The 25,178-nt window shown below is 47.3% G+C and overlaps 1 protein-coding gene across 19 annotated transcripts in view; it reads left to right on the top strand.

Moving 5' to 3' along the window:
• The window catches only part of HSPG2 (heparan sulfate proteoglycan 2), a 218,492-nt gene that overhangs the window by 138,175 nt on the left and 55,139 nt on the right, over positions 1 to 25,178 (top strand). For 14 of the 19 annotated variants that reach the window (XM_083750024.1, XM_083750019.1, XM_083750017.1 and 11 more), the window contains 16 exons: positions 120 to 350; positions 431 to 544; positions 1,562 to 1,689; positions 4,984 to 5,070; positions 6,284 to 6,342; positions 9,414 to 9,587; positions 11,040 to 11,150; positions 11,528 to 11,628; positions 13,283 to 13,463; positions 14,542 to 14,601; positions 14,983 to 15,105; positions 16,045 to 16,197; positions 17,571 to 17,713; positions 19,028 to 19,108; positions 21,391 to 21,526; positions 24,025 to 24,176. In XM_083750024.1, coding sequence (XP_083606150.1) covers positions 120 to 350; positions 431 to 544; positions 1,562 to 1,689; positions 4,984 to 5,070; positions 6,284 to 6,342; positions 9,414 to 9,587; positions 11,040 to 11,150; positions 11,528 to 11,628; positions 13,283 to 13,463; positions 14,542 to 14,601; positions 14,983 to 15,105; positions 16,045 to 16,197; positions 17,571 to 17,713; positions 19,028 to 19,108; positions 21,391 to 21,526; positions 24,025 to 24,176 — 2,034 coding nt within the window. The remainder of the gene's footprint in view (positions 1 to 119; positions 351 to 430; positions 545 to 1,561; positions 1,690 to 4,983; positions 5,071 to 6,283; positions 6,343 to 9,413; positions 9,588 to 11,039; positions 11,151 to 11,527; positions 11,629 to 13,282; positions 13,464 to 14,541; positions 14,602 to 14,982; positions 15,106 to 16,044; positions 16,198 to 17,570; positions 17,714 to 19,027; positions 19,109 to 21,390; positions 21,527 to 24,024; positions 24,177 to 25,178) is intronic. The other 5 variants (XM_083750026.1, XM_083750023.1, XM_083750025.1 and 2 more) reach the window with 2 other exon arrangements.

Below are 25,178 nucleotides of genomic sequence, written 5' to 3'. Positions count from 1 at the left end.
GACGAGTGGAACAGCAAGTTACTCTGACTGGATACCCCCCTGCTTATGCCCACTCTAGGGAAATAAGGAATGTTGCATTTGACTCACGGTATCAACCTTCCCCCCCTTTCTCTCCCCAGCAATACTGGAAGCGCCCAGATGGCCAGCCAGCCACCCGGGAGCACCTCATGATGGTCCTGGCTGACCTGGACGAGATCCTCATCCGCGCCACTCACTCCACCGAGATGCTGTCGGCTGGCATCACCGGTGTCAGCATGGAGACCGCGGTGCCCACCTACACCAGCCTGCCCCGGGCTCTGGAGGTGGAGGAATGCCGCTGCCCACCAGGCTACCAGGGTCTTTCTTGCCAGGTGAGCCTCTTCGCTGGGCCAGGCTGGGCACGTGGGCTCATGGGGCACTGTTTGCTGATGCCACCTTGTCCCTTTTGCAGGATTGTGCAGCTGGCTACACCCGGACAGGCGGTGGGCTCTACCTGGGGCACTGCGCGCTGTGCGAATGCAACGGGCATTCAGATTCCTGCCACCCTGAGACCGGCGCCTGTTCGGTGAGCAATTTCCATAGCCACATAAACATGTGTGTAAAGGTGTATTGGGAAATGATCCATAATGAATTGGAGAAAAATGTTTAAATGTGCTTTTCAAGAAACAACAACAGAATCCTTTCTGTTGGGGATAATTCAGACTGAAATTCGCAGGTGTCAAAAAAGGTTATTTATGTATGCCACTACTGCTGCCAAATGGGATGTGGGAAAGCAAAGTTCTTAACCCGAGGTACTATTTCTGGGTTAGCGGAGTCTGTAACCTGAAGTGTCTGTAACATGAAGCGTCTGTAACCCGAGATACCACTGTACTAATACCAATCATTCAAGTACCAAATCATTCAAGTACCAAATCATTCATATAATTTAGGTGGCTAGAATTGATGGCTTGATGATTTACTTTATTTCTGCGTTTCAAAATCTTATTGATTTCAGTTACATTCCAGTCAAAATAATAATCCCTTATACAACCACTGCAATATTAATATCTTCTCCTTTTTAACTTTTATTAAACAAACATTACATACAAAAAAACCACAAACTAATCTTACATTGGATATTTCTAGACTTAAGATAGTTATTGCAGTATGCATAATCAAATTGTCAAGCATCTAGAATAAGTATGTATTATATAAAAGAAATAAAACAAGAGAAAGAAGAGGGGGGAAAATAAAAATAAAAATGCATGACGATAAAACCAAAAAAATAACAAAATTAAAACTACGTATCAAACAAAAAGCAGTATTTAGTTAATTCAAACCAGTATCGGGGGTGTTCTGCTCCCAAAGTCCCTTGTACTGGGTTGAATCCCTTTTTTAATTTGTTGGTTTGTTGACTTTTGCGGTTTCAATTCAGCCATTTCTATCTTTGATCTGTATTTAATTATTTGTCTCCATCTTGGGATACCTCCGTCTGCAAAATCCGTCTAAACACAGCCAAGTGTTATTGTTGGAACCATGTTTCTTCAAGTAATTTTAATAACTTCTAGTCTTGTTGACACATTAAATGATTTGCCCTTCCCAGAACTGCCTTCATCACGCTGCCGGGGAGTTCTGTGAGAAGTGTGCACCCGGATTCTACGGAGACGCTACTGCTGGCACCCCAGAGGACTGCCAGCCCTGCGCCTGTCCGCTGACGGATCCGGAAAACCAGTACGATTTTGGCTCATTGAGAGAGAGAGAAAGAGAGACTGAGTAGATGGGGGTTAGACTGGGTTTCAGGACGGGCTGGCAGTGGATATGGATTTGTGGGCAGGGGGAGCGAATCTGCTTTAGCTAGCCACTCCGGGTGGATAAAGCTATCAAGGGTTACAACAGAGTATTGGGAAGGGGTCCAAAATGAATTGAAAAAAAATGTTTAAAAGGACTTTCCCCCCAAAAACCCAGAGTCCTTTCTGTTGGAGATAATTCAGACTGACATTCCCAGCTGTCAAAAAAGGGTTATTTACCGTATTTTTCGCTCTATAACACGCATCTGACTGTTACACGCACGTAGTTTTTAGAGGAGGAAAACAAGAAAAAAATATTCTAAACGAAACAGTGGATGTATGATTTTTGTGGTTCGTGCTGTGGCCACAGACGTGATCTGACGGTGAGTTTGGGGTAGCCCAATGCAAAAATCCTGAGGATCCATGTGGATCCATGCTTTGTAACCACATTTTTGCGCCATTGCAGCCCCATAAAACAGTGTGTGTGTGTGTGTGTGTGTGTGTGTGTGTGTTTTTTGGTGCAGGCTGTAGCCATGATATGCTATGTGATCTGATGGTGAGCTTGGGGTGACCCAGTGCAAAACTCCTGAGGATCCATGTGGATCCGTGCTTTGTAACCATGTTTTAAGTGGGGAGGGAAGGAAAAGCATTCAAGGGACAAGGAGCACGCGTGGGGTGGGTGGAGAAGGATGCGGCTAATAATGCAGAAGAGGGGTTTAAGGGGAGAAGGAGCACGCGTGGGGTGTGTGGAAAAGGAGCTTTTCAGCGAGCTGAGCGGGGAGGGGGGAGGGAAAGAGCACTATTGCTTTAAAGGAGCCAACCGGACAGCAGCCACTTACAGCCGTGTAAGCAGCTCCTTTCCTCTCCCGCTTTGCTCCTTCTCTCCCTCTTTGCTGCTTTACACAGCTAATGGCCCAAGTCCTGCTCAGCGGATCAGCTCTCCCTCTCCCTCATCCCGTGCCCTCCTGTCCCCAGCAGCCTTTTAAAAATCTTTTTTACTGGTTTTCACTGCGCTCGTGGCTCAGAGCCCTCCTGTGCCCTGCCGTCCCTCTGCAGCCTCATTGCTCCGTTTAGAGAGCGCACGGACCTTTGCTAGCTGAGGCTGCAGCAGCTGTTGCTGGCTACGCGAAGCTTTTTCCGACTCGCTATGGCTCCCGTCTGTCCCTCCTTGCGTGTAAGCGGCTGCTGCCCGCTTTGCTGCCATGGCTCTCCTTCCCTCCCTTCTCCTCGGCTCCTCCCCCTCCTCCTGGCTGTAAACCAAGCAAAGCTAGAGCCGGGCAGAGCCCTGCAACCGGCTCCCGCTTTGCTTGACTGACGGCAGCCATGGCTCCGGTCGAGTGCATTCGCTCCGTAACACGCACAGGCATTTCCCCTTACTTTCTAGGAGCAAACAAGTGCGTGTTTTGGAGCGAAAATTACGGTATGTATGCCACTACTGTGGTCCGGGTTTTGTTAGCCCCAAAATGGAAAATGAGCGAGGTCCCAGCCAAAGAAGAATGGCAACTTAAGCTGACGGAATATGCGCAGCTTGCGGACCTGACATATAGAATAAGAGAACGAGAAAAACATACGTTTAGAGGAGATTGGAAAGTGTTTATTGAATATATGGGAAATAACTGTGTACAGCTGAAAACGCTAACAGCATTAAGATAAATTCAACAGTGTAAATAAGTTGTAATGGATGCAATAATGGCATTCAGAATGGTGCAGTTTCTGTAAAATATGCAGGGATTTATGATATGTAAAATGAAGCATGGAAAGAGAAGAAAGGAAGTCACGGATATTTCAAGGATGTAAAAATGAGTACTTTGAATTGTAAAACAGAAAACTGGAAAAAAAAAAATTATATACCCCCAAAAGGCTATCAAAGGTTAGTAGCCACAATGACTATGCTCTGTTTTTTGGGCTTCCCATTGAGGCAGCTGGTTGGCCCCCGTGAGAACAGGATGCTGGACTAAGATGGGTCTGATACAACAGGGCTTTTCTCTTATTTTCTCTTCTCACGGGGGCACCTAGGTAGATGGTCTCTCCCTATCCAAGGACAGTCTACCTTCAAATTCCAGTCCCTGGAAATCTCAAATGGGGAGAACATTACTGCTTGGCTCCTGGTGGGGGGTGTTATAAGAAAACCTGCTCCCTTTCCCTTATGGGCTATTCCAGAGCCCTTAAGTTGGTTCCCTATCAGTAGGAGAAAATAACAGAGGCCCACAAGAGAATGTTGAGAAGCTAAGCAGCTAGTAAGTCTGATCTTTATTCAACTGTTGCAACAGGCTCCCCACTCACCACATGCAGGAGGTAGGAGGGACCCAGGGTGCTTATATAGACTGTCAGGGAACTGCCATCAGCTCAGGGGGGAGAGGGGAGAAGCCGGATGGATTACAGAGAGCCCCCAAAGATCGTGGGAAGCAACTCCTCCTCAGCGGAGGAGAGTAACCACACCTCCAGTGGAGAGGAGCTTCAGGGCTCGGAGGAGGCGATGCCAGGACACCTTGCCTGGGCAAAGCGGGGAGGGGAGAGGTCCACCGTTACCTACACCCTCCTTGCGCAGTAAGGTTTCATGCAGAGAGGGGAGGCGCAGACTGGGCGTCTGCTGGGGAAGGTTTAAGGACCGCCCACTCACGGATTCTGCCAGTGAATGATCCAGCCACGGGAGTGTGGCGCTCTGAACAGATAAAGTTTATTTTGGCATCAAAAGCAATTTCAAAAACTTTTGAAATTGCCTACCCTATAGCCAGAGATCACCCCCCAGAAAACATAACATACATCACAGAAGGAGGCAGTCTTCAGCAGAAATCCTGTTTGCCTGGATACCTGACAGTGGTCACTGATTGCTTTACCTGGGCAACCTGGCCATTCTTTTGTGATTGTTAATATTTTAGTTCCTGAATCCAGGTCAGAGGTTTGCCCTATTCATACACAAATACGCCCTTAAGACAGGATTTACAAGCAAAAAGACAGTGGGCAGGCTTTCCCCATTTGCCTCTGTTACTGCAGAGGAATAGTTGAGGTCATTGGGAGAGTCAAAATGGCTTCAGGATTGCCCTCTCGTACTATTTGAGACACGTGGTTCATATATTTAGATATGTGTGCATTTATGAATATTCTATATTTGGGACCTTAAAATTCTTATAACAGGGGCTTCCCTGCTGAGGGGCATCTGCTTGGCCGGGTTAGATGGACTCTTCTGATATCCTTTAAACCTCCTGACTCTTTTTCCTTACTTTATTAATTTTTTCAGGTTCTCAAGGACGTGTGAGAGCCTGGGGGGCGGAGGCTACCGCTGCACAGCCTGTGAGCCGGGCTACACCGGCCAATACTGTGAGCAGTGAGTATCCAACTGGCCGGCGGACGGGCAGGGATGTAGCTCAGTAGCCCTTTGGGTTGTGGATCTGCCCTAATGTTAGGATTTTTATCTCTCCGAGCTGCTACAGTGAGTGGTATTATGATTTGTATACATCATGTGAGTGTCTGAGAGAGTGTGAGAAAGAAAGTCTGTATTATCTCTTCCTTCTGAGTACTATTAGAAGTTGGTTTCGCTTCTGTGTGTGTCGAGGTTCTGTACTGGTGTTCAGAGAGCACAGACGTACTGATGGAGTCTGTATATAAGACTGTAAATAAAGTAGTTTTTGTGGGAATGTTCAGGGATGCAGGAGAGGATATATTGTCTGATAATAGCCTTTCCAACTTGTGTTAACAAGTTCACAATTTAGCAGAGTAACGTTCCCCTTTTTAAACTTGCAGCGGATGCGTTTCCTCAGGCTCGCTAAAGCCTATATAATAACTGTTTTCCCTCCTTATTCCCTCATAAAAGATAAGACATGACACCTTCTTCTACAAAAGTATAAAAAGAGTTTACTCACATATCATTCTGTTCACAATAGGATCCCAGAAGGCAGACTTAGCTTAGAAAAGTAACATTTCCCTGGAAAGTATCTCATAAGAAGACAGTCCCTTTGTCCTCTCTTGGCTGGAAGCCAAGAGGGCATCTTTGGCTAAGCAGATGTTGCTTCTTCAGTGCATGTAGTCAAAAAGAGAGAGATGGCTGCCCTGCCCTGTGCTTTTGTCATTACCTGCACAGGTCAGGCCACACTCACCTCTAGTCACATGAAGAGGAAGTCTGTCCCAGCCCAGAAGGAAACAGGAAGTTTACCTGCTGGCTGGACAAACATTCCTCCCCATGTGTAAACATGTACACTCTAGGAATGTTGTACTTGACTGCTCTTGTGTTTCACATCTCACAGTTTTAGAACTACGATTGAGTCTTTCTTCTGCTATGATATACCAGAAGACTGGTGTGCTCTTTTCAGGAGAGAGAGGTCGCTTATTACCGGCTAGTCTGGAGTGAAGGAAGATTTACAGCCAGAGAGGGCCACTGGGGAACGCTCCGGAAACTTTGCAGTCTTCCCAGGGAGTTTTCCCAACATCTAACTCTCAATTACTCTTCTGTCATCGCTGTTAGGGCTGTTAGGGCCACTGACTGGTCTCTTTCCCAGAGGTGTGACTCTCACCTGTCTCTCTCTCTCTTGCTCCCTTCTCAGGTGTGCTCCAGGTTACACAGGAAACCCCAATCTCCGTGGGCAGAAGTGTGTGTCCCTGGGTGAGTACGAAGTCCGCCAGCTGGCCCCTGCCTTAATACACACACACACACACACACACACACACATTGCACATGCCACATTGCCAGTGGCAAAGGGTTGCTGTGTATAGATAGAAGAGCCTGCTGGGTCAGGCCAGTAGCACATCTGGCCCAGCATCCTGCTGTCATAATGTCCAACCAGAAGCCTGCGAGAAACCTACAAGCAGGGATACTTTAGCTGAGATTCCTGCATTGCAGGGGGTTGGACTAGATGACCCTCAGGACCCCTTCCAACTCCCCGATTCTATTATCCTTTGATTCTATACTGCAGTATAGAATCCTTTGATTCTATACTGCAGTTTCAAGCAGCCAAGAGTCAGAAGCCTTGCTTCCTCCAACCGTGGATAGTCATGGTTCATAGCCATTGGTAACCTTTTCCTCCATGAATTTGCCCCATGCTCTTTTAGAGTCATGCAAGCTGGCGGTCCTCCCTGCTTCCTGTGTAGGCAAGTTCCGTAGTTTAACTCTGCACTGCAGGAGGAAGGACTTTTCTCTATCCTCGTCGGACCTCCCCAAACTTAGTTTCGTCAGATGTCTGCAACTTCTTGTGTTCTGTTTGTTTTTTTAATCATAATTTTTATTAGTTTTATATATACAGTCATACCTCGGGTTACAGACGCTTCAGGTTGTGTTTTTTCGGGCTACGGACCCTCCGAAACCCAGAAGTACCGGAACAGGTTACTTCTGGGTGTTGGCGATCACGCATGCGCAGAAGCGCTAAATCACACTTTTCACATGCGCTGAAGGTTGCGAATGTGCATCCCGCACGGATCACGTTCGCAACCCGAGCGTCAACTGTAATCACATTACGTAGCATCATATCTTCTTATTTAACCTTTTTGGCTCAACTCAAGTTCTTGTGTTCTGAGAGAGAGGGGTGGGTTGGGGAACCTTTTCTTTCTCTTTTTTTTTTTTAATGTTTATGCTTTTCAGGTTTATACATTTCACTAATTTTACAATCATTTCAGCATTTTAAAACTTGACTTCCTTCTCCCTCCTTCTGCAGTTCCTTAAATTTATTTTTAATACCTTCTGGATATCCAAATTAACTAAATTTGCTCATTTATTCATCTACTTTAAATATATACTCTTACAAAACTTCAGGTTATTACAATAACAGATTGAGGTTGAATCCTGACAAGACAGAAGTACTGTTTTTGGGGGACAAGAGGCGGGCAGGTGTGGAGGATTCCCTGGTCCTGAATGGGGTAACTGTGCCCCTGAAGGACCAGGTGCGCAGCCTGGGAGTCATTTTGGACTCACAGCTGTCCATGGAGGCACAGGTCAAATCTATATCCAGGGCAGCTGTGTGCCAGCTCCATCTGGTACGTAGGCTGAGACCCTACCTGCCCGCGGACTGTCTCGCCAGAGTGGTACATGCTCTGGTTATCTCCCGCTTGGACTACTGCAATGCGCTCTACGTGGGGCTACCTTTGAAGGTGACCCGGAAACTACAACTAATCCAGAATGCGGCAGCTAGACTGGTGACTGGGAGCGGCCACCGAGACCATATAACACCGGTCTTGAAAGACCTACATTGGCTTCCAGTACGTTTCCGAGCACAATTCAAAGTGTTGGTGCTGACCTTTAAAGCCCTAAATGGCCTCGGTCCAGTATATCTGAAGGAGCGTCTCCACCCCCATCGTTCTGCCCGGACACTGAGGTCCAGCTCCGAGGGTCTTTTGGCGGTTCCCTCACTGCGAGAGGCCAAGTTACAGGGAACTAGGCAGAGGGCCTTCTTGGTAGTGGCGCCCGCCCTGTGGAACGCCCTCCCATCAGATGTCAAAGCGATAAACATCTACCTGACATTCAGAAGACATCTGAAGGCAGCCCTGTTCAGGGAAGTTTTTAATATGTGACATTTCAGTGTATCTTTTATCTTTGTTGGAAGCCGCCCAGAGTGGCTAGGGAAACCCAACCAGATGGGCGGGGTACAAATAATAAATAATAATAATAATAATAATAATAATAATAATAATAATAATAATTATCCTGCCAGTGTTCTTATCTGTTTACAATTTATCTGTAAATTTTCCATAAACCATTTCCATTATTTTATAAAAAGTTTGTTAACTTGATTTCTTATTTTTCCAGTAAGTTTTGCCATTTCTGCATATGCCATAAGTTTTTGTATCCATTCTTCCTTTGCTAGGACTTCTTCTTCTTTCAATTTTTGGTCCAGTAACATTCTTGCCGCTGTACAGTAGTAGTATACATGAATAAGTTTCTATAAAGTTTATATGGTTCTGTCCCTATAATTCCCAATAGAAAAGCTGGGTTTTTTAAAACATAAGGTTATTTTAAACATCCTTTTCATTATATATCATTTCCCAGTAAGCTTTAACCTTACTACAAGACCACCTCATATGATCGAAAGATCCTTCTTTCTCTTTATGTTTCTGTCCCTATAATTCCCCAAAGAATTAGAATTACAGTTTTTCTTTTGGGAAAAATCTTTTCTTTCTCTGCTTCCTCCTGGGCATGCATCTCTGCATACCATTCTATCCCTAAACCTTTCTTCCTAGAGCGGTTGCCCCTGTCAGGAGTTCAGCCTACACTTGAGTAGGATCCTGGCAGGGACACATGCCCGACTGGCATGTTCCCTCCCTCCTAGTCATTCATTCGTGAGCATCATAAGCTTTCTTCTGCCCGAACATCACAGCGACCGATGCCAACAGACATCGGCACACTTAGGGATCCACAGAGTTTGTGCATCATGTGTGACAGACCTCAGCATTTTGGCTAATCTACTTTATTTACATATAAACACACACGGAGCACTGCAACATGGCTCCCTCTCTCTCTCTAGCATCAGACAGCAAAGAGAAAAAGAACAAAGAACAACAGTCCCACTTCACAGAACACAGTAACACAAACATCCTGTCTCCGTCACTTCCCACTCTATGGAGTCAAAACATATACCGTCATGTGAAAGACAATCCCATGACTGCAATCATGGAGCAGGAATTCTAACAGCCCCATCACTTCCATCATTTTGGCTGCCCTAATCTGAACCCTTCTCAACTCCGCAGGTACTCCAGACCAGCCAGGCCTCGTCGTGCAAGTCCACCCTCCACGGACCGCCGTCTCGCAAGGCAGCGAGGTGACCCTGCGTTGCCATGTCAGCGGGGCTCCACCACACTATTTCTACTGGTCCCGCGAAGACGGGCGTCCGGTGCCCAGCACCGCCCAGCGCAGGCAGCAAGGTGGGTTACTGTCAGGGACTGGGCAGAGGAGGAATGGTTGAGACAGCCTCCCCAGCTTGACTGTTTGAGGGAGGAGGAAGAGGACGACAGTTTAGATTCACAACAGGAGTTTGAGGGAGGTTGCCGCTCAGAGGCAGATGAGGCGAAAAGTTGGGAAATAATGTGAGAGGAGGAGGTGGAAGAGGAAGTGCTAGGGGGGCGACAGCTGATGGACACAGTGTATTTAGAAAGCATTCCAGACTTCCCCTCCCAGAACCTGGCGAACCTTGAAAGTAGGGGAGGAAAGAGCTCAAAGGCTGAGGTCACGTAGCAGCACCCATAAAAGTGACGAATGAGGAAGTGGGAGAGATGGGGGGGGGGTGGAGATTCATTCAGGACAACGCCATTATCCAAGAGGCTAGGTTCTATAGCCTCTCTCTGTAGATACGGAATAAAAAGTGGACGGCAAGAAACATTCCCTTGTCTTTGTATGTTCCTGGGCAACCAACCGGGAGTCGCTGGCAGCAGCCAGACAGTTACCATCAGGGTTTCAGGTGGAGGGTGGAAACTTTCTCCTGGCTTGGTAAATGAATAAATTCTGAGCCGCTTGGACTTGCTTAAAAGGAAGATGGCTACCTTCATTCATGTGCTGCCTCAGTGGAGAATTGTATGTGTGTCCCCTCCTTACCCACCGTAACACTTACGCACAGACTCCCTCCCAAAGACAGCCTTCTGTAAATTATGTACAATTTTTCTGGGAAAGGGTGTTTAAGGAGATAACAGAAATCACTGGGTTAAAGCTGACTGAAAGTCCAGAGGTAGCATTATTATCCATTTACGATGGGGTGGAAGGTTCGCAGGCTATGAAGGACTTGCTCACAAATTTATTAACAGCTGCATGCATTATGATAGCTAGGATGTGGAAGGGGCAAGCAGAATATAAAATGGAAAGATGGTATAAAGAGGTGTGTGGGATATAGCTATTAATGATAAATTGACATGTGCCATTAAGGTAAGAGGGGGAATATGCAGGAGAAATGATTTTGATGAGATGTGGAAGATATGTTTGTAGAATTTGAATTGTTAAAAGAGAAAGGGGTCAAACCATTGCAAGAGGTGTTGAAATTTTGGGAGGTTGGATAGTTACAATGGAATGGTCTCAGAGGTGGGGTGCACAATTTTATTCTTATTTATGTATAATAATAATAATAATAATAATAATAATAATAATAATAATAATAATATATTTATACCCTGCCCATCTGGCTGGGCTTCCCTAGCCACTCTGGGCTGTTCACAACATAATATTAAAAACATGATAAGTCATCAGACATTAAAAACTTTAATAGCCTTCAAATATGATTATTACTTTGAATAATAATAGGAAAAAAGAAGGGCCTACAGGGGGGTTGAACTAGATGAGCCCTGGGAAACCTTCCAGCTTTTCTCCATCTCCCTTGATTTCCTCCCCAGGACTGGAGCTCCACTTCCCCAACATCCAGCCCTCCGAAGCCGGTGTCTACATCTGCACATGCCGGAACCCGCAGTTCAGCAATGCCAGCCGTGCTGAGGTGGTCGTCACAGGTGAGACACACCTTCTTGCTAGGAGTGAACTTCCTGCGCTGGAAGGAGCTTGTAGAGGTGCAGAGCTCGAGATCGGGGCAGGAAATGGTGCGTGCCGATTGATGGGAGCCCCAGGAGTCGAGAGGGCTCCCTGCTATTTAGCATAACTCCTCCCCTCCCACCCCACTAAACGGACCCCGTCTGAGGCTCCCTTTGCTGCCAAAGGCTGGGGGAAATAGGCAAGTTGCCAGCAATGGCACCTGGCGCATTTCCTTGGGGAGAGGATTCCAGAAACGGGACTGGGGAGAGGAAGTGGGACAGATTCAAGGAAGGGCATGGATCTTGGCAAAGAGAAGGCCACGAGGGAGTCTTTTGTGCATCTCTCTCTGCTTCTGCAGAAGGCCCCAGCAAGCCCATCACGGTGACCGTGGAGGAGCAGAAGGTGCAGAGCGTGAAGCCAGGAGGGGACGTCACATTTGTCTGCACAGCCAAGAGCAAGGTGAGCCCCTTTGGCCTTTGTGTGCTCATTTGCTTGCTTGCGTCCCTGTACATCCCACCTTTTGCTTCAAAGAGCTCCAGGTGGCATACCTGATTCTCACCCTTCCTCATGTAATCCCAAACAACCCTGAAATGTAGGTTCGCCTGGGAGGCAGCGACAGGCCCCCAGTGAACTTTGAGGCCAAATGGGAGGATTTGAACTCCAGGCCTTAGTTCAGGGGAGTGGGGTGGATGTCAAGAGCCCCCACCCCCCTGTGCAAACGTTAAAGGTTTCATTCAGCCACACAATCCTCATTCCGCACTTGTAAGAATTGTCAGGAGCTCGTCCTACACTCGAGTAGGATCCTGGTAGAGACACATGCCCGACTGGCATGTTCTCTTCCTCCTGGTTGTTCGTTCGGGAGCTTAAAAATCTTTCTTCTGCCCGAACATCACAGTGACCGATGCCAACAGACATTGGCACACTTAGGGATCTGCAGAGTCTTCGCAACTTGCGTGACAGACCTCAGCAACTCAGCATTTTGGCTAATCTACTTTATTTACATATAAACACACACGGAGCACTGCAACATGGCTCTCTCTCTAGCATCAGACAGCAAAGAGAAAGGACAATAGTCCCACTTCACGGAACACAGTAACACAAAACATCCTGTCTCCGTCACTTCCCACTCTGTGGAGTCAAAACATACACCGTCATGTGACAGACAAAAATCCCATGCCTGCAATCCTGGAGCAGGAATTCTAACAAGAAATCAGCTTTTTAATGTGACAGCACTTGTACTTTGCAATTCCCTGCCTATTGACATCAGGCAAATGCCTTTGCTGTGCCCTTTTTGGCACCTGCTAAAAGCATTGCTGTTCAGGCAAACCTCTCCAGACACATCAAACTATGTGTGTTTTAGTTCTTATTAGCTACCATTGATTTGGCACTGTGGTCTAAACCACCGGCAGTTCGAATCCCTGCGGTGGGGCGAGCTCCCGTTGCTCTGTCCTAGCTTCTGCCAGCCTAGCAGTTCAAAAGCACACCGGTGCAAGTAGATAAATAGGTAGCTCTGCAGTGGGAAGGTATACAGTGTTTTCATGCGCTCTGGTTTCTGTCGCGGTGTCCTGTTGCACCAGAAGCGGTTTAGTCATGCTGGCCACATGACCCAGAAAGCTGTCTGTGGATAAATGCCGACTCCCTCAGCCTGAAAGTGAGAAGAGCTCTGCAACCCCATAATTGCCTTTGACTGGTCTTAATCGTCCAGAGGTCCTTTACCTTTTTTAAAAAATATCTTGAATATTCTTACATACCTGTTTATGTTTCCCGTGGAGAGTTCTAGTGTTTTCTTCCATATTTTTTTAAAACCACTTGTAGAGGTTTTCTTATAATCGAGCGACATACAAATTTCATTCAACACATTGAAAGAAATGTCCCTATACATGTTGCATGTTGAAAAACAAATTCTTGTATAAAAGTGCACATTAAAAACAAATGTGCATTGTTACTATTTTTATCATCGTCATCATCACTATTATTTTCATTATCATCGTTTAATTTGGTGTCAAAAGCCGGGGGCGGGGGGAGGAGGCTGGTAGAGAGGTAACACTACCTGTTGAAAAGCTGCCTGTCTTTGGAGTCCCAACTCTCTCCTCCCCTGGCTGCCCACCCCCAGTCTCCTGCCTACACCCTGGTATGGACACGCCAGAACAATGGAAAGCTGCCCAGCCGGGCCATGGACTTCAACGGGATCCTCACTATACGCAACGTCCAACCAGAGGACGCTGGGATCTACGTCTGCACAGGGTCCAACATGTTTGACATGGACGAAGGGGTCGCCACCCTCTACGTGCAAGGTAGGGATGGAGAAAGGGGGCTGCATGCTCAGGGTGCTCCGAGGCTGCAGGCACAGCCGGATCGTGGCTTCACACCACACCCAACCCTTGCCCACCTGGCCACAGGCTGCTTTTGTAGCCCTGGGCACACGGCAACTGAGCACGCTCATCTCTGCCAAAATGTCACGAAAGATGGCTCCCACCTCTTGCTTCTTGGGGGTAATGGGAGTTGGGGGTTCAGGCAGTGGGATCAGAGAGGTCCATTCAATTCCTTTCTCCTGCTCGGAAGCCAGGAGAGCCTCTGCCAGTCAGTGCAGACGATACTGAGCTGGAGGGGCTCCGTAGAAGACCGCTCCCTGCGGTCCTGGGTCTGAAGGGAAGGGATTACGGCTCAGTTCTAGAGCAGCTGCTTGGCATGCAGAAGGTCCCACGTTCCGTCCTGGGCTACGTCTCCAGGTAGGGCTGGGGGAAAGGATCCCCATCTGAAAACTTGGAGAGCTGCTGCCAGCCAGTGTAGACAATACCAAGCTAGGTGGACCTTAACTTAGATCCTGTTCCTGACTTTCTCAGTACCATGGGGACCAGAGGCTTTCTTTAGTTTTAGTGTGAGGCAGTAGCTCTTTGGCAGAGCTGCTGCTTTGCATGCAGAGGGTCCTTTGTTCAGCCCCCAACATACCGTATTGGCCTGCATATAAGCCGCACCCACAAATAAGCCGCACCTTTAAAATTCAAGGGGGGGAGGAGGAAAAAAAAGACAATACCCAAATATAAGCACCTCCCTTAAAATTCCACAGGCATTCACACCAGTAAATGGCAAGTGTAGAAGGAAATCCTACAGCGTGACCGTAAAAGCCAGTTTTTGTAAGGTCATGAATTTGAGCCGCACTTTAACTTTTCACGGTTGGAATTTGGGAAAAAAAAGGTGTGGCTTATATTCAGGACAATATGGTACATCTCCAGGGACAATCCATTTCTGATCCACTGGGCAAGCATCTCCAGCTCTGGAAAACGGTCCCTTGGGTGCCCGGGGGTCCTTGCCATTGGCCAGGCCCTCATCCTCCCTGGGCCTGGTTTTCACGTCCCTCTCCCTCGCCCACAGCTCCGTCCAAGACCCAGATGTTCTACGGACCTGTAGAAGTGGTAGAAGGCCACAGGCCCTGTAAGTCGGTTTTGGGCCCCACTTGCATGCCCCATTGTCCATCGCTGCAAGGTTTCGGTTTCATACCCTCGCGCTGGAGTCTTATCCACCTCTTTCTCCTCCTCTTCTGCATGGGTTTTGATGGCATGGGTGATGGGTTGTTGACACTCCTGTTTCCTACACCCACCCACCACCCTGCGCTACAGTCATCAGCATCATGCATACTTCATGTCTAGGGTGACATCCATTTGCTTGTGCATGCTCGGTTTCTTTCCTGATTCTGCGGGGTCTTGAGGGCACAGCACACGAGCCTTTCTCCATCCCTGTTCTGAAATGGCCACCGGCATGGACTCCCACCCCGGCTTCCCAGAGCCGCCTTAAACTTTCCTCTCCCCAATTTAGCTGGACCTGCGGTCCACCCCATGGCCACCATTGAGCCCTCGCAGCTGAGCGTCCAGCCAGGACAAGCGGCCGAGTTCCGCTGCATCGCTAGCGGGAGCCCAGAGCCCACGGTGGAGTGGATTGGTAAGCTTCCTGCTAGGTGACGCTGTGGCCCCCGTCTCTGAAAGGTCACCTTCCGTCAGGCATCCCCAGGAATTTTCCAGGGGACTTGGACTTGTAAAAGGGTAAAAGAGTATTGGGAAGTGATCCATAACAAATTGGGGAAAAAATAATAACTCCTCTCTCTCCTCTGAGAGCCAGTGTGGTGTAGTAGTTAAGAGCAATGGACTCGTAATCTGGTGAACTGGGTTCGATTCACAGCTCCTCCATATGCAGCTGCTGGGTGACCTTGGGCTAGTCACACTTCTCTGAAGTCTCTCAGCCTCACTCACCTCTCAGAGTGTTTGTTGTGGGGGAGGAAGGGAAAAGGAGATTGTTAGCTGCTTGTAAAGGTAAAGGGACCCTTGAGTAGGTTAAGTCGTGACCGACTCTGGGGTTGCGCGCTCATCTCGCTTTACTGGCCGAGGGAGCCGGCGTTTGTCCGCAGACAGCTTCCAGGTCATGTGGGCAGCATGACTAAGCCTCTTCTGGCGAACCAGAGCAGCACACGGAAATGCCGTTTACCTTCCTGCCAGAGCAGTACCTATTTATCTACTTGCACTTTGACATGCTTTCGAACTGCTAGGTTGGCAGCAGCAGGGACCGAATAACGGGAGCTCACCCCCTCGTGGGGATTCGAACCGCCGACCTTCGGATCGGCAAGCCCTAGGCTCTGTGGTTTAACTCACAGTGCCACCCACGTCCCTTTTTAGCTGTTTGTAGGCATGGCCAAACTCAGCCCTCCATAAGTTTTTGGACTGCAATTCTCATCATCCCTGACAACTGGTCCTGTTAGCTAGGGATGATGGGAGTTGTAGTCCCAAAACATCTGGAGGGCCGAATTTGGCCATGCCTGCCTTAAGGGGGGTGAAAGGCGGGATATCAAGTCCAAACACTTCTTCTTCTTCTTCTTCTCTCTATCAGGTGGACAAGGGGGCGTCATCTCCTCCAAAGCCGTCATCCAGGGTGGGATCCTGCGCTTCCCGGCGGTGGAGCCTTCCGACGAAGCCCAGTATTTGTGCCGTGTGCGGAATAGCGCCGGACAACATATGGCCCGTGCCTTCTTACAAGTACACAGTACGTTGTGCCCGGGCGAGAAGTGGGTGGCACGCCATCCATTTGACCCGTCTCTGGGGGTGCCGAATGTGCCCCTGCAGGTGGAGATAGTCCTCCTGCTCCCAGGTCAGGCCAAAGGGAACCCACCTTGTTCAGCCACTGATAACGTTATCTTCCTCCATGTGTCTAATCTTCTTTTAAAGTCACCCAAGTTGGTGGGGAGTCTGGAGCTAGCACTGCTAATAATATTACCTAGTGGTGGGCAGAGAAAAGAAGCCCTTTTTCTCTTGCCGCTCTGGCTTCATTGACAGAAAGGGCAGCCATCAGGGTGGCTAAAAATAAATGATTTTTTAAAAAAGTTTTTTTAAAAAATCAGTTTTTTAAAATGTAAATCATTAAATTTTTAAAATAAAATGCTTTTGGAGGAAAAACCTATCTAAAGATAGTTTTCCAATTAAGTTACATTATAGTCCAAAGGCTATTCCTCAGGAAGTGAGGATTTGTTTTAAGTTTTTCATGTGTGCTAAAACTCAATCTAAGTTTTTTTTTTTAATTCTTTAACCACATCAGTTAACAACCATGGATGCATCTGCTATAATATTATTATTTTAGTTAAATAAATTGTTTAAATTGTTATTACGGAAATGATTATTTTTCTCCTTCTGATGAAGTACAGCAGAAAAGTTGTCCAAATATAAGCGGTTATTAAACCTCACAATAATTTCATCGTTATCGGTCTATGTATTTCTAATAGCAGTGCTTTCCCCCCCTAAAAAAATGTTTAGGGGGTATTCTCATTTTGACGCAAGAAAATCACCATTTTATAGTTCAGATCGGGAAAAATAAATACAGTAAATGGACAAAAATTCACAAAATGTTTAGGGGTATGCGTACCCCCAGAAAAAAGCACTGTCTAATAGTATAACCAAATGAGTAATTTTTGATATAACTGTAAAAACTACTCTTATAATTTATTATTCCAAAAATGAAACCTTCATTTGGTTCTCAATATTAAGATGATACCAAGAAGAATGAGTCTTTCTATTTTTTTAAAAAATAATGATTTAAATTGGGCATAGGCAAACTCGGCCCTCCAGATGTTTTGGGACTACAACTCCCATTATCCCTGACCACTGTTCCTGTTAGCTAGCAATGATGGGAGTTGTAGTCCCAAAATATCTGGAGGGCCCGAGTTTGCCTATGCCTGATTTAAATCAAGTCTTACTGACTAGTGATTTAAATTGATTTGATTTAAATCAAATCCACCCTGGCAGCCATCTCTGTCAAGTATCTGGGGGGGGGGTCTCTCCCTTCCCTAGGCCAGGTCAAGAGGGGCTGGGGGGGGGAATTGGAGGGGAAGAGGTGGGCTCACCTGTCGCTCTGCTCTTCCTCAGGTGCCAGCATCCCGCAAGTGCAGGTGAGCCCAGAACGGACAGAGGTCCACGAAGGGAGCACCGTGAGGCTTTACTGCCGAGCCGGAGGCTCCCCTGCTGCCACCATCACCTGGGAAAAAGAAGGAGGCCGCTTGCCCCCACAGGTGAGTTTGGGAAGAATAGGGGGCGATGGGCTCCTCTAGGCCTCCCCACCACTGAAAATGTCAGTGTCAAAGGGGATTCAAGGAGGAGAGGGAAAAGGGGCCCAGGATGGGAGAGGCAGATGATGTTAGCTGGAAGCCGTCCCCCCTGCTCCAAAATAAAAGCCCTAACGATGCTTCATCTTAGGGTTGTCTGCCCTTACTCAGCCGTGAAGCAAAGGCACTCTGCACGTGCCTAAGGCTACTCTTGTTCCTCGCTACTCCTTCGCATAGAAGCCAGCTCTACACATTTGCAAGGGGATTGTGCTCGCCTAGTTGCATGTTTCGGTGAGCGTGTACGCAGGACCGCAGACAGGGCACACTTTTGAGAAGTTACAGTAGGGGTGTTCTCACGTTACATTGAACAAGTGTACCATCTGAGTACCTGTTATAAGAATAAACTTCTCCTTTTCCCTTATGAGGTATCCAGGAGCCCATATAGAGTCCTTAAGTGGGTTCCCTATCCATAGGAGAAAATAACAGAGGCCAACGAGAGAATATTGAGAAGCCTGATCTTTATTCAACTGTTGCAACAGGGTCCCCACTCACCACACGCAGGGGGGAGGAGAACTCTGAACAACGGTGCGCAAGCTCCTATAAAGAGTTTTGAAATTGCCCACCTTGTAGCTCAAGACCACGGCCTAAAACATCATACATACATCACAGAAAGAGGCAGTCTACAACAGAAATCCTGTTTGCCAGGATACCTGACAGTGGTCACTGATTGCTTTACCTGGGTAGCCTGGCCATTCTTTTGTGATGGTTAATAGTTTAGTTCCTGAGTCCAAGTTGGAGGCTTGCCCTATTAGTACACAAATACACCCTTAAGGCAGGATTTGTAAGCAAAAGACAATGGAAAGGCTTTTCCCATTTTCCTCCCTTACTGCAGAGGAATATTTGAAGTCACTGGGAGAGTTAAAATGGCTTCAGGATTGCTCTCCTGTACTATTTCAGATACATGGTTTATATACTTATGTATGTGTTTGCCTTGTACATTCATAACATTCAGTTCATATTTGAGACCGTAGAATTCTTATAACTGTGTTTACAAATACTTGAGCTGTAACAGCCTGCCCAGAATCCCATCCTTCGCTGACTTTATCACTGTTCAACTTTTGTCTCCTGGAATTTGTGGGAGCTTGTTCCTGGCAGAGACTTAGGCCAAGGCCGTGAGATCCTTCCTTCCTCCCTTCACTCTCTTCCTCTTCCTTCTGTCTCCTCTGGGCTCCCCTCTCCTGCTCCCTTCCTCTCTTTCTTTCTTCCCCATTCCCCGGATAGGCTCTCTCCGTCTTTGGCTTCTTCCACTTCCAAGGTGACAGCCTGGAGGTTCTCCAGCGGCGGATCCAGGAGCTCCAACAGGTAGCCCTCTGCGCAAGCCTCTCCTTGGCCTCTTTCGCTTCCCCCTCCATTTCCTAGCTGATTTCTGTCTCTTTGTTGCTTCCAACTAAGCATACTCAGAGTAGAGCCATTGGAACCAATAGACCTAAGTTGGTTATGTCCTTTAACTTCAGTGAGTCTATTCTGAGTAGGGCTAGCACTGGACGCAATCCCCGCCTCTCCATTTTACACTTCCTGTCCTTCTGGTTCTCTGGCAAGGATGGGCAGATTTGTCACTTTCAATTTGTCATTTTTCCAGTTTTTAAGTTCAGTTCTCTAAACCAGTTTGTAATTTATTTTTTAAAGTCCACATTAAAATTCATCAGTACTTGAGTGCAGATTTCTCCCAATACAGTCGTACCTTAGAAGTCAAACAGTATCCATTCCGGATATCCATTCCGGAAGTCCTGTTCGACTTCCAAAACAAACCAAAGCTCGGCTTATGATTGGCTGCAGGAAGCTCCTTCAGCCAAATGGAAGCTGTGGAAGCCCCATCAGACATTTGGGAGCCAAAACGTTCGAGAACTAAGCTGTTCAAAAACCAAGGTACAGTGGTGCCTCGCAAGACGAAATTAATCCGTTCCTTGAGGCTCTTCGTATAGCGGTTTTTTCGTCTTGCGAAGCAAGCCCATTGACCGCTTAGCGGATTAGCGCTATTAGCGGTTTAGCGGCTTTTAGCGGATCAGCTGATAATCGGCTTAGCGGCTTAGGAAAAGGGGGGGGGGAAGGGGGAAAACCCGCAGGAATTCGCAAGACATTTCGTCTTGCGAAGCAAGCCCATAGGGAAATCCGTCTAGCGGGTTTTCCGTCTTGCGAGGCGTTCGTCTTGCAGGGCACCACTGTACAACTGTACACACTTCTTTTGTTTTTTTAAAGCAGTTTGAACTAAATTGCAAAGCAATAATTTCCCTAATGCAGTGCATTTTTGTATACATGGTTTTCAATCATACATGCAGTCGTAGCCTCAATTTAGGCTGGCGTGCGTGTTTTTATATATACTGCTTAGCTGGACGGCTGCACTGCGAAATTCAGAGGAGTGCGTACTTTGATGGGTGGTTGCATGCTGGGCTGTGTCCAACCTAAGTTCTCCTCAGAGCAGACCCTTTGAAATTGATGAACGTGAGTTAGTCCTATCCATTGACTTCACTGGGTCTGCTTAGAGTGGCACCAGTATTGGGTACAACCCAACATTTAGTAATATGCCAATTAAGTTCACCTTTTAAATGTGAACGGGATTGAATTCTGCTCCACATTTATTCTGCGATGGGGAGGAAAGAGGTCCATTCTCATCCTGCCATCTGCCCCAGGCCTCCCTCCCTCATCTACCCCTTCTGAACATGCCTCAGAAACCACATGTGGGATGCCTGCGTTCTCCACCAGTTGCAGCTTCAAGAGGAAAATGGGGAGGAAAATGTTTCCCTTCCCCCGACCCGTCTAACATTAATCCATTTGTTTGCTTGCTTGGATAGAGAGGCTTGAATCAGGCTGCTTTCTCTCTCCAAAACGGAGCTGTCCGAAGCAGCTGTTTGCTAAGCTTTCGACTCCAACTCAGCCCCATGCTCCCATCAGCCCCAGTGCCATACAGCTAAGCTGAATGGGGCCGACTGGGTGTTGGAGTGTAAACTGTCTGAAGGGCAGCATCCTGGGGCCGATTGAGCAAACACCACAATCGGCCGATAGCGTCACTTCTAGGAAAAGCAAACTGAATCCTTCAAATGCATTTGTGGAGACGGCCCTTTGCTCAGTCAGATGCTTGCTGTGGTTTAAAGGTAAAGGGACCCCTGACCAATAGGTCCAGTCGTGGCTGACTCTGGGGTTGCGACGCTCATCTTGCTTTATTGGCCGAGGGAGCTGGCGTACAGCTTCCGGGTCATGTGGCCAGCATGACTATGCAGCTTCTGGCGAACCAGAGCAGCTCACGGAAACGCCGTTTACCTTCCCGCTAGAGTGGTACCTATTTATCTACTTGCACTTTGACGTGCTTTCGAACTGCTAGGTTGGCAGGAGCAGGGATGGAGCAACAGGAGCTCACCCCGTCACGGGGATTCAAACCGCCAACCTTCTGATCGGCAAGTCCTAGGCTCTGTGGTTTAACCCACAGCGCCACCCGCGTCCCTTGCTGTGGTTTACACGGCTTCATTTTAGGCAATCTGGCAGGGGCACATCAGAGGCCTGCCTAGCACCCAGCATGGCCTGTGGGGCATTGGAGCTCAGCCGCAGCTCCAGAAACACTCCAGTGACTCTCCTCTTCCTCCTTGCCACAGTCCCGTGCAGAGAGGACAGACATTGCCACCTTGGTCATCCCCTCTATCACTGTGGCTGACGGCGGGGTGTACCACTGTGTGGGGAGCAGCGCATCAGGAGTCGGTCGGGCAAGAATCGAGGTGATGGTCATCCGAGGTAAGTAGAGGGTTTTCTTCAGACTGGGCCTTGGTGGCCATTAGCCCACACAGAGACTCCACCATCGGGGTCCTGGCAGGATTTTTTGAAAGGACACATTCACACTGTACATCCAAAGCACTATGACACTACTTTATACAGTCATCATGGCTTCCCCCAAAGAATTCTGGGAGCTGTAGTTTGGTAAGGGTGCTGAGAGGTCTTAGAAGGTACCTCCTCACTGAGCTACAGTTCCCAGAGTTCCCTGGGAAGAGGGATTGATTGTTAAAACGACTCCAGCAATTGTAGCTCTGGCGACTTTCTTGGCAGGATTCATTGCAGGTTAGGAGCTCCTGGCGACAATGCATTGGCAGAGATAACTATGTACAGTGGTACCTTGGTTCTCAAACTTTATCCGTTCTGGAAGTCTGTTCCAAAACCAAAGCACTCCAAAGCCAAGGCATATTTTCCCATTGAAAGTAATGCAAAACGGATTAATCTGTTCCAGACTTTTAAAAGCAACCCTTAAAACAGCCATTTAACATGAATTTTTCTATCTAACGAGACCATTGATCCATAAAATGAAAGCAATAATCAATGTACTGTACAGTCATACCTCATGTTGCGTCCGCTTCAGGTTGTGTGTTTTCGTCTTGCATCCCGCCACAACCCGGAAGTACCGGAACAGGTTACTTCCGGGTTTCACTGTTCGCACATGTGCAGAAGCACTAAAATGCGCTTCGGACATGCGCAGAAGCACTAAATTGCACCCCCACGTGTGCGCAGATGTGGCGCTTCAGCTTACATCAGTCCCATGTTACAAATGGGCCTCCGGAACGGATCCTGTCCGTAACACGAGGTTCCACTGTACTATAAAATCAATCAAACAGTAGCTGAACTGGGTTCCGCACAGTTACAAAAACAAATTAACCAAAAAAGCCTCAAATGCAAAATAAAGAGCAAAAACAAAAGCGCCAAACTTAATCTGTTCCATAAGTCCGCTTGACTTCTGAAATGTTTGAAAACCAAGGTGCAGGCGCCCTGGAAACAATAGCCGACAGCTGCATTGGACGTTAGGCTTCCAAAAAAAGTTCAAAAACCAGAATACTTCCGGGTTTTTGGCGTTTGGGAACCAAGGCGTTTGAGAACCAAGTTACCACTGTAGTGATTAATGATAACCAGGCTATAATTCTTGGTTATCAAATTATCTCTGAGGAACAGAGATAACAGGGATTCACTTCCAACGCTCTGAAAGGGCTGCTTTCTTGCCAAGGGACTGAGAAACCTTCAACGTTAAATGTTAAATGTTCGGAAAAAGTCAGAAGCCCAAGGCAGTACAAGTTCCTCAACTACGTTTATTCAAGATTGTCAGTGACAATGGCTCACTCATAGGAAAACAAAGCCCGAATTCCAGAACTACACAATGAAAGCTCCAACAAGAACTGACCGTTGACAGTTGACAGTTGAAAGTGCATGCGCTTACATGCCATAAGAACGTTCGTCTACCAACGCTTATACTGTTGGTTAGAACGCAGCTTGTAACATAAAAAGTGTTAAACCCAATACATAACAACTTACTTCCGGGTTTTCGGCATTTGGGAACCAAGGCGTTTGAGAACCAAGGTACCACTGTAGTAATTAGTGATAGCCAGGCTATAACTCTTGGTTATCAAATTATCTCTGAGGAACAGAGATAACAGAGATTCACTTCCAGCGCTCTGAAAGGGCTGCTTTCTTGCCAAGGGACTGAGAAACGGACCCAGGCAGGGTATGTAACCTCGAGTGAAAGAACCGTAATCATGCCAAAACAACCACGTAATAGCCCTAGGACTCAGTCCTTAGGGCAAAGATCCGCTAAACCTCCCTTTCCTTAATTATTTCTGAAACTCCTATAAATTGTGACTGAAGCTATCTATCTGCCAGTTAAAACGTTCATCTGAAATACAAGCCACCTACTGGCTTAAGAGTTGACGCCAGTAAGGGGCTCAAAACAAAACAAAAAGCACGCTTTAATCATACGTACCAAAGAGAGATTTTAAACAGCTTAAAGATTCTCCAACTCAGCAAAACTTTCATTTTACTTCGTTCTATTCTTAATCCTCCGCTTCACTGCTGAATGTGCTGATTGTAACGTGAGGTGCGTTTTGTGGAAAACCCTGAGGGGTAGGCTGCAGAGTTTTGGAGGGACACATTCACTGCCTTAGTGAGATTATATATAAACCCACACGCTTGGGAGAAACTCACCAGGAAAAATATTCTGGAGTTTTGAGCAAGTTTCCGTGGAGAAGGAAAAAGAATCACTCAGCCATCAGTTCTTGGCCAGTATGGTTGGTGGAAACTCCACTCTACCTCTGAATGCCAGTTGTGGCAGGGAGACATGGTGACAAGGGGGGCTTGTTGTGGGGAGACTGCTGTTTTGTACTCCGGCACTGTTTGTGGTCTTCCCGTCCAGTTGTAAATTAGGATGCCAGACTGCATGGGCTCGCCTAGGCCTGACCCAGGCTTGCTTATCCTTGTAGATGCAGGCCTTTCTCCGACGGTGAAGATTGAATCGTCGTCCTCTTCGGTCATAGAAGGGCAGACCTTGGATCTGAACTGCATCGTGGCCGGCCAGCCAGCTGCATCTGTCACATGGTACCGGCGAGGAGGCGCCTTGCCTTCCAACCACCAGGTAGGTACAAGTTGGGCTGACCGGAGGTGAAGTCCATCAATATTTGGAAGCCTGCAGGTTCTCCGTCCCCGAGGCAGAGCTGTGAACAAGATAGGCAGGGGCAGTGAAGGCAAGTGATGGAGGTAGCCAGGAGCAGTGAAAGCAAGTGACTGCCTGCTTTAGGGATAGGGAAACTGTCTCTCTAGATCAGCCTTTCTCAACCTGTGGGTCCCCAGATGTTGTTGAACTACAACTCCCATCACCCCTAGCTAGCAAGGCCAGAGCTCAGGGGTGATGGGAGTTGTAGTCCAACAACATCTGGGGAACCGCAGGTTGAGAACCGCTGCTCTAGATGTTGGTGGATGCTGAAATTTCATCGTTCCTGGCCAGCATGGCTAGAGGTCATGGGTAGTGATGGGAGTTTTAGTCTAATAACATCTGGAGGGCCATAACTTCCTTGGACCTAAATTAAAAGGAGGAGGTGGTTAGAGAAAATCAAGGCCAGTGACAGTTTAGTTCAGGCATGTGCAGAACCTGTGTGGTTCTCTCTCAATTAATGAATTGGGGAAAAAAAGTTTTAAAGTACTTTTCAAGACAACAACAACAGAGTCCTTTTTGTTTGGGATAATTCAGGCTGAAATTCCCAGGTGTCAAAAAAGGTTATTTATGTATGCCACTACTGTGGCCCATGTTTCGTTAGCTCAAAAATGGAAAATGAGCGAGGTCCCAACCAAAGAAGAATGGCAACTCAAGCTGACAGAATATGCACAGCTTGCAGACTTAACATATTGAATAAGAGAACAAGAACCCACGTTTAGAGAAGATTGGAAAACGTTTATTGAATATATGGGAAATGATTGTGCACAGCTGAAAACGCTGGCAGCATTAAGATAAATTCAACAGTGTAATTAAGCTTTGATGGATGCAATAATGGAATACTGAATGGCCTAGTTTTTGTAAAATATGCAGGGATTTATGATGTGTAAAATGAACCGTGGAAAGAGAAGAAGGGAAATCATTGAT

This window comes from Podarcis gaigeae, assembly GCF_964106915.1.
Source record: "Podarcis gaigeae genome assembly, chromosome: 8".
Classification (NCBI taxonomy): domain Eukaryota; kingdom Metazoa; phylum Chordata; class Lepidosauria; order Squamata; family Lacertidae; genus Podarcis; species Podarcis gaigeae.
Note: the sequence above shows the minus strand (reverse complement) of the source record. Positions and strands in the feature narration are given on the sequence as shown.